The 16454-nt window shown below is 31.9% G+C and overlaps 1 protein-coding gene and 1 long non-coding RNA gene across 2 annotated transcripts; both read left to right on the top strand.

The window, feature by feature from the left end:
* The first annotated feature begins 5129 nt into the window (after nt 1-5129).
* Nucleotides 5130-7537, top strand: LOC132638052 (uncharacterized). Its single transcript, XR_009581591.1, has 3 exons — nt 5130-5353; nt 6232-6297; nt 7141-7537. It is a non-coding gene; the product is annotated as an uncharacterized LOC132638052 (long non-coding RNA).
* A 4750-nt stretch (nt 7538-12287) lies between these two features.
* LOC132637064 (uncharacterized) lies at nt 12288-12602 on the top strand. The gene has a single exon (XM_060354212.1). It carries the CDS (start codon nt 12288-12290, stop codon nt 12600-12602), a length of 315 nt encoding a protein of 104 aa, XP_060210195.1.
* The last annotated feature ends 3852 nt before the right edge of the window (nt 12603-16454 follow it).

Below are 16454 nucleotides of genomic sequence, written 5' to 3'. Positions count from 1 at the left end.
ACTCAAGTATTTCGTTCATAGAAGTTCAGGATACACAGCAGAAGATTGTAGACCTGGACAGCACGACCGCTATTGAAGATTTGTGCAACAGCTTTAAAAGGTTAGTGTTACAATCTCGTGTTTGATTATGTTTGTCTAGTTTACATGTAAGAATATGATTTTGGTTGTTTGCTTCCGCTGCGTATATATGCCTATTTTCCATCATATCTAACGGCAAACGTGTTTAAATTGTGAGATTTGTAATCTAGAAAACAAGACAAGCTAAGTTACCTGCTATAATAGATAAATGTGACTTAATATGTAAAATTTCCTTAATCTAACGATATATAAAAATTAAACTCTTCAAATATTTTGTTCTTTTTTTGGCCTCAACTAGTTGATTTGTTTCAGAGTTAAAAATATTCACATGGGGTTAAAGTGAGGTGAATTACCTTCCTCTATTTATGCCAAAACTCATTATGGTTATTCAATCTCAAAGTCCTACTATTGCATAGTCTCTCTTATTATTACTTAAAATAAAATATCAAATTACTTTTTGAAGTATTAGCTAATTTAAGAAGAGTTCAAGTATCGTGTATTGAACCCGTATAATATTATTACGTCATCAAGTTAAATTTTACATTAACAATGGTTTAGTACTCTTCATATAGCAAATCACAACCTAAAAACAGGAAATAACATGTTATATCTATATTATTTTAAAAGCATGAATATAAGTGTTGGTTGATCAAAATATCCTTCAATTATTGAACGACTTTTATATCCTTTAACTAAAATATTTTGTCTAAAGAGACAATTCCATGTTGGATATAATTGTAAAATTTAGAATTCGTATTACATACCTGCTAGGATTCATATTATTTAATTAAAGTTATTTTCTACTAGGACTCATACAATATTTACGCTTAGTTATAGTTAAGGAAAACTCCTAAGTATTATTTAACGATGAGATTAATTCAAAGAAAAGAATAAAGTAGCTAGCTACCAATGACCCTCGTTTCTTTAAGTTAAAACCTCTGGTAGTGATCTTACTTTCAACAACATTAATTATCTTTTGTAGATGAAGGTTAGATCTGATTTGGTTTATATTTAATTTTTTTCCTAATTGTTTTTTATACTATAAATCTTTATACAATAGTAACAATTAATAAGTACACAAATTCAATTCTAAAAGTAAAAAAGAGAAGTGTTTATTATCAGAGGATTTAATTAAATTTACCAATTATTTTAATTAAAGTGTTTAGTTTTTTATTTGTGATTTGGTGAGACTTGAAAAAAAAAAAATAGACTTGGAAAGATAAAGGAGAAAAAGCAACGGTGAAGAAGATAAGGGCCACCATTCTGATGGTTGATTTTCATATTGAAATTAATAAATGATATCTTTGTAGATAAAAAAATATTGATAGGTAATTTTAGTTTTTTAAAAACTAGTAATTTTTATTTTAGGGAATTGATCATTGTACTTTATACATAGTTGAGGATAACAATTATTTTTACAGTAGACAATTTATATTTTATGTATGCATTTGGTAGCATTTAAAGCAGGATAATGCACCGATCTCGATATGTATATAATTACTTAAATTCATTTACTAGTCTAGTACTATTCTACTTACAATTCTTTTAACCTAGACTATACGCCCTACAAGAGTCTATTCTATTCTACTAGGGTCAAACGCAATTACTGAAAAACCATATCTTTTGACTTTATTCCATCTGTGCCATCTATTCTGAGCAGCTGGCCCATTGGCCTTTTTGCCCCTTGTTATGCACCTTATTACCTTAAGTGCAGCCGTACACTTTTGTAAATCTTGCAAACTCTGAGTCATTTTTTTTTTTAATGTCCGAAAAGGTTTTGCATGTGCTAATGGCCTAATGCCCTGTGATGGTAACGCGTGATTAATTGGGTGGAAACAAAATACTTTTTTCGTCTCAATTTATGTGATACTTTTCGCTTTTTAAGAGTTAATTTGACTAAACGTTAAAACTAAATTGGATTAGATTAACTCAATATTTTAAGATTAAAAGTTATTATTTCAAAAATACATGAAAAGCACTATAGGTTGTAACTTTTCTTATATCAATTTGGTGAAAAAATACATCTTAAAATGTTGATTAAAATTCATGCAGTTTCAATCTCGAAAAGAAAAATTATCACATAATTTGGGACAGAGAATAATAATATTCAGATTCACCTTTCTTTGCGCTTCTTTGTAAATCGGATTTTGATCATTTTAACCAACTTCATAATAAAGAAAAAGACTACTCATTTAAAACCTGGTAACAATTTAGTTTGGTAAAAATGCTCACTTTAGATATAAAGGACATCTTTACTAATTTATGTGCATGTAATGGCATGCTTATTGTATTTAAATTAACATATATAAGTACCATTATATATAATGTCTAACATATAGCAATGCAAGCCATTTTTAAAATATCATCTAAATTGATAAGTTTGTCAAAAGAAATGAAAAATACTGTAATTTATCTTAAACCGAACATAAGAAATAAAACAAAATTAAATATGGCTATCCGATAATGTACATTTTTTGGATTGGAAAATTAAGTTTAAATTTAGAAAAAATTGTCATTTTACTTTAGAAATTTATACTTGATCATGGACAGAAATAGGGATTCACGTGAATTTAATAATTTTTGCCTGAATTATGTATTTCTTACGAAATTCATAAAATAATATAATTTTGCTTACGTTGGGCCCGGGCAAAGCCCAGGCTACCCCAACTAAATTTTACATTGACGTAAAATTTTTCCAAACAACTACCTTTAGCTCCTTCTAACAACCTATAACTACATGTTCTACATTTACAATTCGTAGCTGGAGGACCCTATATTTAGCTAGTAGACGCGTCGACTTAAATATAGGATAAATATAACGAAAATACACACGCTGAGAAAACTGAAAGTGCTATATTTATGGAAACAAAATCTATTCCAATTTAAATTAAAATCAGTTTTTAATGTTCTCTGATTCACGCAAATATCCTCCCATTCCATATCTAATCTCATATCTCATTCAAACAGCTAACAAGATGTTATGTTATATTAGTGGTTTAATAAGATTTGAAAAGTCTACTCTATATAAATTGATTTGACCTTTTTTTTGGATTTATGTTTTAATAGTTGTATTTCGTATATATTTTGGCTATATTTTAGTTGCATTTTGACTGATCTGTTAGATACCACTTATTCTGGTTTACTGTTAACTATATATCATATATATTTTACATATATTGGGAGTGTATTTAGATGAAATTTTAACTTTTGTAACACACTGTACATTAAAAGTGGACTTATGGAATATATCTAAGTTATATTTTTTATATATTTCGACTGTATTTAAATGGTTAAATATACTACAAAAAATTATAGTTATGGTGAAGGACAATAAACACGAATTAACTGAAGAAACATGTGAAAAAAATAACAATACAAAATATACTTAAAATGCACATAAAATATAGATCTGGTTAAGTCACAGATCTGTAATAACTGAACTAAAAAATACAAACGAACTAAATATACTGAAAATACAACATAAATATGTAGGTTACATACATGGTGAAAGTAAAAATCTGTATAGAATCTTACCTTTTTTGGGAATTAGATTTGAATTATGAGTGAAATTAATGAGTAGTTAATTAGAGATAAACAAGGAAGATGACCTATTGTAAAACTGATTTGAAATTGGAGGAAATTAAGGGATATTGAGCATAATGGCGTGTATTTAGGGGGATGGGAGAGAGTTTTTTGCTTAAATTTAGAGGTGTGGAAGTTATCAGATGAGTGATAAAAAAGTGATAGCTATAGGAAGTAAATATATTATATTTTAGCTACTAAATATAATTATTGTAAAATTTAGTTATGCCAAGTAAATTTTACATTAACTAAATCATAGCCTTGAGTAGCGCCAAAAAGCCACACCATGTGCCTTACATCACATTGGACCACCAGCTAACTAATTAACAAATTAGCAACACGTATAACGTCTTATTAGACAGTGACATGGATCTGTCTATTTGCATAAACTAAAAATAATAAAATCAAAACACTGTACGTAATAATTCTTAGAATTAAGAAGCTGAAGTAACTTTTAAAAAATAATATCAAGTACTCCATTTTCACGGGCTACTTAACAAAGAATTGACTCTTTATTGAACCATAGAACACGCACAAAAATTCAAGAGAGGAGAATCAGTCAGCAAACTATTAAGTCATGAAACTAGTCCACGTACAAGAATGTTACATCTTTCATGCATAAATTAAACTACGAACTAAGGGACATTTTCGTAACTATATTTTATCTGTTTGCATTAAATATCTATTAGATCTCTACAATATGTTGTTCTGAATTTAATAATTATCATACAAAATTGAAGCATCATAGTGTTTTTAGTACTTCTGGTCACACAATGTATTTTGTAATATATGTGAAGTCCTCATGAAATGTTTCTTAGGACTTATTAGACTCCACAAGGAAGTTTAAAGTTTTGATGACTAGCTTTTCATCTGAAAGTTATATTGTATATTATAACAATAATATTATGTATATAAGTTAAAAACTACTTTTATATAAAATTTTGAACACCCTTAACAAATTTCTTGGCTTCACCCCTAATGACTTGTCCATGCACATTTGAAAGCATTTTTCCTTCTTTGTAGCCTCATTTAGTTGTTCAAAGTTAAAAAAATTCACAAGGGGTTAATTCACAAAAGAAAGAAATTTAGGTGTTGGTGTTGTGGGTTTATTCAACTAGTGTTACGTCCCGTATTTTATACATTGGGACAATCCGGATTAACTATGATAAGTTAGGGCCAAGACCATTCCGGGACTTGAAGTCGAGACATTTGACCTTCGATTTTATTTTGAGACATAAGTTGTTCATGAAATTGTTGGCATGGAACCCTTAGGAAAAGTTGGGACCAAAAATCATATATTTGGAAGTTGAAAATCTTGCAAAAGAGGCCCTTTGGTCATGTGGCTTTGAAAGTGATCCCACACACTTTGTGGCCAATTTTAAATGGTCCAACACATGTGTGGACCATGGACACTTGGAGGGCTCATCTTGGGGCCTAAAAGATGACTTCTAAGTCATCTTCTAGCACTTCCACACTTAGAAAAATAAATCAAGAAGTTGAAGAACAACAACCAACACCATTCGGCCAAGAACCAAGAAAACCAAGTCCAATTTTAGCCACCCCAAAAATATTTCTTTGGTGCAAATCCACTAGTTGGAGGTCCCTTAGTAACGTGGAAGTGTTGTTGGAGCGATCAAGCCATCCGTTTAGTAGATCGCAAACCCTAGGCATAGTGTGGAGTTGAAGAAGAAAGGTAAGATTTGATCTTGTTTTATGTGTTATAAATGTTGTATGCATGTTGTAGTATGCTAAAATGGACGAAAATCATGAGATAGGGTATGTTGGAAGTGGGTCGTGTGCTTGGTGTGTTAGCCGTGTGTATGTTGTGTGGTTGAGGTGATGAATTGTTCTTATGTAGCATGTTTAATTGTTGTAGTGTGTAGGATGGCTAAGAATCACTAATAAATGCATATGTGGTAGTAGCCGAATGTGGGTCATACTATATGCCAAAAAACGCATTAATGTCGCTTAGTGTTTTAGTGGTTGTTGTGATGACTTTTATGTTGGAAATGAGAGTTTAATGTCGCAAGTTGATATGGTAAGTGTTGCGGACTGATTTGGAGAATTATGTGCAAGTAATGCAATTTTTATTTTTATGAGAATAGCATTGTTAGAATGTGGATTATTGGTGCAAATCATGATTCGAAAGTCGGAAGTGTGTATAGCGAGGTTCTCGGGTTTGGGACTGTTTTCGGGAAAATTGGAGCAATTGTTGGATTGTTGGAAATGTTGTGTAAGTTGTTTAAAATGTCCTTGACTATTGTTGGTATGGGTTCGGGTTGGAAATTGAATGTATGAGCGGTGATGTGGCTTGAATGTAAGCCGTCGAATTGAATATTATGAATGTTGTAAAAGAGAGTTATTATTGTTATATTGCCTTTCGGATTGGTCATTGGGGTTGTTAGGTTGGTTATTGTTGTTGTGATTGTTGATTTGGCCGAGTTAAATTCTCGGGGTTGGCCTTTTTACAGGGGAATTGCTGCCCAAATTTCTGTAGACTTGAGTATTAGTTTGGAGTAAATCGCCTAAGTTCCTATGTCTAATGTTTGATATTCGTTGGCGTATTTGTAGACCTTGGGGAGCCCGAGGCGTAGGTTGGGATTAGCTTGAGTTGGGCTAGCTTGGAGTGCGTACGAGGTATGTAAAGCTCAAACCTTCCTTCTTTTGGCATGCCTTAGTTATACATAGGTTATATCACGAGCCTCAAGGAAATTCTAAATTCGCAATCCGAGTACGTTATGACTCTTATATATTTCTTGGCACTCGTATGTTTGATGTGATGAAATATGAATCCTTATGTCTTCGAAATAACTGATTTCCAAATGTTTCACAAAAAGTTTTGTTTTAATTCTGTAATTATGGATGCCGTATCTTTCACATAAAAGCTCGGATTGCTTCGATATTTTCGTAGGAGTTTGTATGGCGTATAATGAGTATGTTCTCCATAGGCGGGCCCGGCTCGGGTCTATACCCGTCCGTAGGTCCCGCGACTTTCCTTTATGTAATTCGGATGACTTTTGAAAGAATTTGGTATGACTATTATTTCGATTCTCAAGTATGGTCATTTTACTTATATTTGAGTCCATGATAATGATTTTATGCATATGGTTACTCACGACTCTACTCGTGCGTTCTGTTATATCTTTCGCCGAGTCCCGGGCCGGTTCTGTTGTCGTGCGCACTTTGATATATTCCGGTGTTATGCTGTGTTGATGGTTCACCGAGCCACTCGCTAGAGGGCCGGGTTCCACTTATGTTTGGCGTTATGCTGTGTTATGATGTGTGACGGGGATACGGAGATTTGAACCTTTTGGTGTTATGCTGTGTTATGGCGCCATCGACGGGCGGGCGACCATATTCTCTGTGCCCTATGCATGACTTATATTTTCAGATTTGTTTTCTGTATCTTCTGCTTTGCATACTCAGTACATATTTCGTACTGACCCCCTTTCTTCGGGGGGCTGCGTTTCATGCCCGCAGGTGCAGACACACAGTTTGGTGATCCAGCCGTTTAGGACACCCTCTTCTGCTGTTTGGAGTGCTCCTCTTATTCCGGAGCCTACATTTTGGTATATATCTTCGTTCGTTGCATATGTATGTATTTGTTCAGGGGTACGGCGGGGCCCTGTCCCGCCATATGATTCGGTCTGTCTGTTTAGAGGTCTGTAGACGTATATGTGGGTTTTGTGCCTACTTCTGTACGGGTGTGTTTGTATGATCCCACTTGCCATGGCAGCCTTGTCGGCGTGCGTTTGTATATGTTTTGGGCCGTTGCGCCATTTGATAGCCTTGTCGGCTTCTGATATATATGTACATATATGGTTGTGTTTGAAATGTGTCTGAGACAGTTTGATATAATTTGAGGCAGCGTGTGATATTTGTGCCCGTATACGCTATCTGTATGTGATTTGGATTTGATGAGTGTGTTCGGGTGCCCAGTTCGGGCACTAGTCACGGCCTACGGGGTTGGGTTGTGACAACTAGAATGATAAAAGGTGAGATAAATTAATTACCCTTCTTGACTTGTTCCCAACATATATGCCTCGTCTGCTCATCATGCCACGATATTAAACTCATTTTGGCCATTCAATCTCGAACGAAGAGTTCTCTCTCCTTTTCTTTTGGATAGGTTTAATCACCAAATATTTCGATTTACTGACCCGATTAGTCCAAATTATTACTTGATAGGTCCATCAAGAAAATAAAAAACTCCTAGTAAAAGGTTCTCCATTTTAAGGGTTGCAGCACGAGTTCAACTATCTCACAATATCCCTTACTAATTTCACCTTTTTTTTTCCTTCAAATTTCTCAATTACATAGGGGATCAGATATAGGAAGATGAAGGAGATAATGAGAATTAGAGGCGGAGCCAGGATTTCAACTTTATGAATTTTGAATTTTGAAACAATGTCTTCAAGTACTAATAACTGAATTCTATCTTTAATATGTGTACAATGCACATTTTAATTAATTTCTTAACAAATATACTATTTGAACAAAAGCCACCTAATGTTTGGGGTGACTGATTGGCTGGGTGAAATTAAAGCATAGAAAACTAGCTCTCACTTATACCACTAGAGATTAGACTATAAACCTGGGTGTTTTAACTTATCTAGTGTCTATATATAGTAGTAATAAACTTTTTAACCTAGACCATAAGGACTATAAACTAAATCATAGCCTTGAATGGTGCCAAAAATTAAAGCCACCGCATGTGCCTTAGATTACATATGACAACGCCAGCTTAACGAACCGCAAGGTCCCATATGGTAAAACATTATACACATGGGATGTTTACACTTAATTATATCAACTTATTATAATTAAGTGATTTAATAAAATAAAAATATGTATTAATTAATTATAGTTAAGTGAAAGAATCTATGCGCAAACACGTTTTATGCTTCTTTTGATATGGTATGCACAATGATGATCGACAGAATTTTCATTAAGGGGGTTTATCATCTATTATATATACATAAGAAAAAATCCTAACCTTATAGATATAGTGAGATTTTCCGGCGAAGGGAACTAGTTTGTTACGTGGACCTGTCGCTTTTGCATAATCATAAAAGTAGTTAAAAAAAGAAAGAAAAAAAAAAGCACTCTCATAATGCTTAAAAATCAGAAGCTGAAGTAACATTTTCAAAGGGCTACTTAACAAAATATTGACGCTTTAAGAGAGAAGAATCAGTCAGCAAATTAATTAGTCATCAAACTAGTCCACGTACAAGAATGTTACATCTGTCCATGCATAATAAATAAAGAATTAAAGGGTATTTTCCTAGCTATATTTTGTCCTCTTGTATTAAAAATTTTAGTGCATAGTCATAATAGTGTCTGTATATTCGCTAAGGCTTGATCTTTTGGTGCTCTAGCCTAACATTTCCAAATGGAAGTTCATCTCTTGACCATTATTAGGCAGGAAATTGGGAAACAGAATCAGAAACAGAAATCTTCACTTGATGGAAATTGATCATAAAGTATATGGTTATTTAAATTAATAAAGTTTGTATAACTACCTGTCTTCCTCTGATGAAAATGGTCAAAACTCAAAAGGTGAAGTTAAAAAATGTTTTCAAAGAGAAAAAAGGTCATAAAGCCCAGTTTACTTTGTAAAAGCTTCCTAAAAAGCATTTTTGTTTGACAAGTCACTAGGTAAGTGGTCTTGTTACTCTGTTTAAGAAAATTCAGATTTGTGCTTTAAGCATATATTCATCCAGCTGGTGATTCAAGCAGTTTAAGTTGTGCAAGAAATTTTCATATCATCAAGTAATTTTATCTGTTGTAAGGTAACCTATCTTATTTTCAGGGCGTAAAAAAAACTTTTCACTAACAGTAAATACAATTTAAACTATTGAACTTGCAAAGAGGTACTGATGAGTTTGAGCAAAATACAAGAACAAAAGAAGTGTTCCAACTTGTTACTAGAAGATTTTTGACAACGTTAAGTCATTTTATCTGTTGTAAGGTAACCTGTCTTATTTAGCTTCTATTTTTCTTTTCAAAGTATAAGGTTAAGTTTTTCCAACCGTATCAAAGAAAAATCTTGATTTCACATGGCTAAATCTAAGAATATGTGACCTTGTTTACCCATTAAGTGTGTGGTTTAGCTGTCAAATGAAATAGTATAAAAATCACGAGAGCTTAGGGAATAAAATCTCAGTAGCAACAAAAAATGCAAAATAATTTTTTCAATATGCCTAATATTTTAGTAGGCAGAATTACTCAGTACTTGATGAAAGGCAACTTACAAAGACGGAATCAGAATTTAAACTTTATAAACTTTAAATTCTACAATAGCGACATTAGATATTAGTAACTGGATTTTGGATTAAATTTTTGTATATATTTAATTAATCTCTTAATACAAATATAATCAAACATCTCTATGGCGACATCGATTATTTTTTACTACTATGACGAAAAACTATTATAAAGTACATATAATATAATATAATATAAAATGGAAATTTGATTCAAAAGAAACTTGAACGTTATAGTAAAATCTTCTATCTATTATATAGAAGTCTGACTATATATGGTTTATACTTAAACCTTCTACCCCTCTCCCAACCACAAATATTGGATGAAATAGTTTAGATGTGTACAAGCCAACGGGGATAACATTATTACAAAGAAAAAGACAGAAAATGTGAGCTTGTTGGCACTTAAAGACGCTCCAATCCAATTTGTTGGGGGTTAGATGATGCGTGGGGGCATGTTGGGGTCAGTCACATGCAGCATTGAAAGATGTCTTCTTATGAGTTATGATAAATCTTTTGCTTCTTTCTACTGATATATTTTCCACAAATGTCAACATTGTCTACTGTTTATTCACTTTCAATCATTGATTTAACTAAGGCAGAGTTGTGACCTTTATAACCTAAAATGTAAAAAGAATCAAAAAGAAGACAAATAAACACACACATTTAACCCCACTAGCTAGATCTATAAAAAGACTAGTTGGACAACCTTTATAACCTAAAATGTAAAAAGAATCAAAAAGAAGGCAAATAAACAAACACATTTAACCCCACTAGCTAGATCTATAAAAAGACTAATTGGACTTCCAATTTGCACGCGGGAGAAATGGATTTTTGGTTCTTCACACACTCATTTTAGTTTTGTGACCATTTTATAAGAGCTCGAAAGCGTCTATAGGTAAATAATTGTATGCATATAACAACTTATCATCGGTGGCGGAGCCAGGATTTTAACTAAAGGGGTTCAAATATATAAAGAAGTAGACAAATAAAGAAGCGGAGGGAGTTCAATATCTACTATGCATACATAAAAAAATAATTTTCACCTTGTATATATAGTGTAATTTTTCACCGAAGGGGGTTCGGATGAACCCCTTTGTCCTTACTGGCTCCACCCCTGCTTGCCATACCCACCTCATAGTGTTCCATCTTCCCCCAAATAATCAGCGTGGCAGTTAGCTAGGCATCTTTTAATGAAAAAATGGTCTTTCAGAATTGATCGTCATGTGTTATCACCTCTTTACATATCATATATTCGAATAAAGGTTGTAATTGTGAAGTTAGAGATAGGATCTCTTGGCCTCTTACAATTTGAATAGAAGAAAATGTCTTTTTCAGATTTCTTATGTGTAAAAAATGAAGATCTCTAGTAAAAAAGTCATAAAACTAAAAAAAATTTGTAAAGGGCCAAAAATCACTCTCCCCGTTATTTAAGCATCTTATTATGTATTTTAATAAGATCTTTTCTAACTATTGAAATATGAATATGGAAGGATAATAGAATCTTGATTTGGCAATAGTCTTTTCCAAGAAATTCAAGACCGACATTTTTCAATATTCTCCTCAACCAAAAACTTGATTGAAAAAAGAAAAAGACAAAACAAGACAGATCACACACCAAATGCTAGTTGTACTCATACTGTAATCTATTTTCAACTAATTAAAAACCCTGTAAGTCACGGGCTTGTTCAGTTTATCTACTATTTAACACGACAATGATTAGTATAACTAAAAAGATAAGACATATATATTCCAAAATTAAAATAAATCTTCTATCAAGGAAACTTCTTAAATAGTTTATTTCTTTCCTATAGAGGAGAGTTGGTACTACTAAAGCACACTATTGCTCTCGTGATTAGAGAGCAAAATTACAAAATATAACTCTAAAGTTTATAAAAAATGAACTGGAAAAATTCACCAGCTCAATCTTATCATTAATAACATTAGCTAAGTGTTACTCAGTGACGTAGACAAGACTTTATCGAGGGATTCAACATCTACATATACGTAAAATAAGATTAACCTTATATATAGCGTAATTTTCAGAAGAAGAAGGGTTCAATATTTCACCAGTACTTCAAATGCTAAATTTCAATAGTTACAAATACTCAGTCAAAACCAGTACTTGCAAATAACATTAACATGGACAAATTAACTAATCCAATTAGTTTTTTAATTATTCAATTTCAACATCTATAAAATGTCTCTTCACCCACTCTCACATGCAACTCTAGTTAACACTTCCTCTCCTTTCTCTCTCTAAATTATTGTTTTTCTTCTTCTCAATCCCCTCTGAATTTTTTTCCCACTTTTTAGAAAGAAAATCCTTTTTTTTTTTTGGCTGAAAAAACCCTTAAAATAATGGGAAATTGTGTAGAAACATGTTTACAAAGGGGAAATATAGAGGAATTAAGGGTGCAAGAAGAAAAAACAGGGGAATTTATAAAGGAAAATGTTGAGATGGAAAAAGGAAAAACAAATATGAGATTGAAAATAGTTTTGACTAAAGAAGAGTTGGAATGGCTACTTCTTAAGCTGAAATTTCAAGAAGTGAAAAATTTAGAGGAAGTTTTGGGTGAAATTGAAAGAAATAGAGGGAAAGTTACTTGTGGATGGAAACCAAGTTTAGAAAGCATTACAGAGAGCCCTGAAATTCCAGAAATGATGGATAGATGACTTTTAATGAAATTGCTCACATCTTTTTTCAGTCCTTTCTTTTCTTTCCTTTATCTAAAGTTTATATAAGGAGAAGTGTTTTGATATTATCGGAAGATCTATATTCTCAAGGCTTGAACTCGAGACTTCTGATTATCTCTTTTTGATTTCTTCTTTTTTTTTTCTTCCTCATTGTATATTTGAGTTTCTCTTACTTTTTGCTTCTTTTTTTGTATGGATGTAGTTGAATCCATACTTGTAAATTACTGATGATTGTGTACTTAGTTGAGGCTTTGAATGGTCTTTTTTCTCCTTAATGCATTGGATATCTAAAGTTCGGGCCAAATTAATTCAGATTTACGTCATGTAAGTTTAATTAAAGGAGAAATGTTTGATATTACATGAAGATCTATATTATCCAGGCTTGAACTCGAGACTTCAGGTTAATCTCTTTTGATTTCTTCTTTTTTCTTCCTCCTTATTGTATATTTGAGTTTCTCTCACTTTTTGCCTCTTTTTTGTATGGATGTAGTTAGAATCCATATTTGTAATTACTGATGATTGTGTACTTAGTTGAGGCTTGGAATGGTCTTTTTTGTTTTCTTAATGCAATGGATATCCAAAGTTTAGGCCGGATTAATTCAGATTTGCTCTGCGTAAAGCGAACTAGATCTATATTCTCAATGTATGAACTCAAGACATCTGGCCTTTTGATTTTTTATTTTCCACTTCTTCCTCCTTATTGTATATTTTAGTTTATCTTCCTTTTTGTATTTTTGTATGGATTTAGTTAGAATACATTGTTGTAATTTTTTTGGTCCTTTTTTCCCTTAATGCAATGGGTATCTAAAGTTTGGGTGGGGTTAATATTTGCGTTGTGTAAGGCCGCTAAAGAGGAGTACTAGCTACTATTGAAAGATCTATATTCTTGAGACTTCAACTTGAAATCACTGACTTTTTGATTTCTTCTTTTCTCTTCTTCCTACCTATTGTATATTTGAATTTCTCTTCCTTTTTCGCTTCCTTTTTTATGGATGTTAGTTAGAATCCATGCTTGTAATTACTGATAATTATGTACTTAATGAAGGTTTTGAATGTCCAAGACTTGTATGTTTATAGGCAGTGTGGATATAGCATTTGGTAGTTACTGTATTCAATTCAAACTATAGATATAATATACAAGAGCGAATGTAGAACTTAAATTACGAGTTCCAACAAAATTAAGTAACTTTATTGGATTTGATTTCACTAAATTTAGGAAAATGAAAAGATGTAAGTTAACAAGGAAGGGAAAGAAATTGAAAGGCAAGCATAAGTGGAAAGATAGTATATGAGTTGGAAAATGATTTCTCTCATTTTGGATTCTAAAATAAAAATAAAATACAATAAAATTCCAAGGAAAGTCACATGTTTCTCAAGCTCTCTTTAGATTATGTTCCTCGACAAAACCAATAAAAAAAAGTATCTGTATTATCACCCTATTGTGTTATAATAATGTTATTAATATTCAATTTTATTTAAATTAAACATATAAAATTAAAATTCATTTCACTAAATTTATATGTAATCTTTTGTAGTCGGTGTGATTATTCTCTACTCGTCAATTTAACCACTATTGTGGGGAAAATGGTGGGTACAATAAGCCTAAAAATTATTAATGAAGGCCCATTATAGATGGAGCCCAAAAGTTTCTAACCCAAATGTAGAGCCCAAGAAAATAATGTTCCGCTCCGCCTCTCGTAACTTCAGCCAGAACTACTAAAACTAGTCGTATAATACACACAAAAAATAAATCTTGAAATTCTCATTTTAGCTTTGAACCTATGATTTTTTTTATTTTATTTTTTGGATCTTTTTGACCCCTTTGCATTGGTAAGATTAAAGTATTCTTACATGACTTAAAGCTCTAGCCTATCAGATAAAATTCACGAATGCTCACTTTGAGTCTATATAAATGAAAAATAATCATTGTCACGAAGCTTTGAAATTTCACATATAAACTTCAGGACGTTAGTAAAATTTGAAATTCCATGACTATTTTTCAAAGATTGGGCCGAAAAATGGCCAGTAAACGTTATTTCTACGGCCTATCAGTTTTTATAGAGGGGCGACAACTTCAATGATTTTTTCTCACCAAAAACACTTTCATCTTTTCAGTGCTTAATTAAAAAGAAATTTGAATTAGCTCGCTTTATAAGTTAGATCAAGTAAAGTCAACTTCATGAAGAAGAAAAACAATTCCTACTAGAACCCTGTAGTCTCATTGAATTATGACGAGTATTTTCCAGTTGTGGCAATTCGTAATTATTTAAGTTTTAACGTGTTGAAAAACTAGATCTTTATTTGCTCAAATAAATTCCAAGATTCAAAATTATCCCATAAATAGACCTACTGCCTAACTTTGTATGAATTTGAAAAATATCAGTGTAAGAAATATTTGTCTTGGGATAGATACTACGAGACATTTTGAATATTCACATTATGTTGTACTCACTCTTTTCAAAACTTTAGGTCATTCAAGTAAATGTAATCTTTGTTTTTCAACTGGAAAAAAGAATTTTGACTTCCCGTTCGAGCCTCTTTTGATGAAATAGAATTAGAATCGAGTTAATGTCTCTTTGTTTTTCAACTACAAAAAGAATTTTGACATCCCGTTTGAGTGAATTCAAAATTAGAATCGAGTGAATTTCACACTTGTTCGAATTTCAAGTCAATTATTACTCTAAGTACCTTAAAACAAGTCTATTAGTTGAAATTGATACCTTTGAATTGAGATCCTCTCAGCTTTTGTTATCGAAGACATTTCTTAGCTTCCGTTTGACGATAAATTTTGAAGTTTGAACTTGAAATTTGAAAATTTGAGTTTTTTGATATGTAATTTTTGAAACTTGAAGTTGTGTTTGGACATGCATTTTATCTTAAAAATATTTTGAAGTTTTGTGAGTGGAAGTCCCAAAAACACAAAAACTGGTTTGGACCAGTTTTTGAAACTTGAAGATTTTTTGAAGATAGATATTCAAATTTTGATCCAAAATCTATGGTCAAACAGATATTTAAAGATAAATTTTCAAAACCTTAACCATAATCTATGGTCAAACGCTAGCTTAGCCATAGGGATGAGAATTCAAAAGTTTACTTTTACAATGATGAAGTGTATGATCATTTCATCTAAACGCTTAAACTTCTATAAAATAGACATATTTTTTCCCTTTCTTTAGAGCATCCAACACCTCTCTTATCTGCGAATTTTACCTTTTTTGGGTTTAGATATGTGAAAAATCAAAATATTGGAAGCATTCTTCAAGATGGATCTCGTAGACCCGTGTTTACTTTTGGGCTTTCAGATTGATTTTGTTTCTTTTTCTTTTCATTTTAATTTATTTTGGTTTTAGTTTCTCTTTGGTTTTGCTGGGGATATTGCACTACTTTTGAATTAAGCTTGAGTTCTATGGAAGCAAGAGTTTACTATTCTAAGTACCTTAAAACGAGTCTAATAGTTGAAATTATCCTTTGATTTGACATCCCTTAGCTTTTGTTATCAAAAACATTTCTTAGTCTTTGTGATGAATATTCAAATTTTTGCTTGGATCAAGCATGCGAAAATAAAAAAACTGGTTGTTCTTCAAGTTGGATCTCCTAGACGCGTGTTTTATTTTGAATTTGCTTTTACTTTTGCCTTTTCTCTTTGGTTTTATTGAGATAATTGCACTCCTTTTGTAGACCGAACTAAATTTCTATACACTAATGTGATATCAATAAGAATTTACATAATTAATTCACTTATAAAAATAATCGAGTCTATGATAAGCATTGATTGAGATCTAAAGGAATGGTAAATAACTTGCCACATCATATGAAATGACACTGAAATTT

This window comes from Lycium barbarum, chromosome 4 (assembly GCF_019175385.1).
Source record: "Lycium barbarum isolate Lr01 chromosome 4, ASM1917538v2, whole genome shotgun sequence".
NCBI lineage: Eukaryota > Viridiplantae > Streptophyta > Magnoliopsida > Solanales > Solanaceae > Lycium > Lycium barbarum.
Note: the sequence above shows the minus strand (reverse complement) of the source record. Positions and strands in the feature narration are given on the sequence as shown.

What these genes read in the sequence shown, in the direction of transcription:
- LOC132637064 (XM_060354212.1), top strand. Translation starts at nt 12,288, where the DNA reads ATGGGAAATTGTGTAGAAACATGTTTACAAAGGGGAAATATAGAGGAA.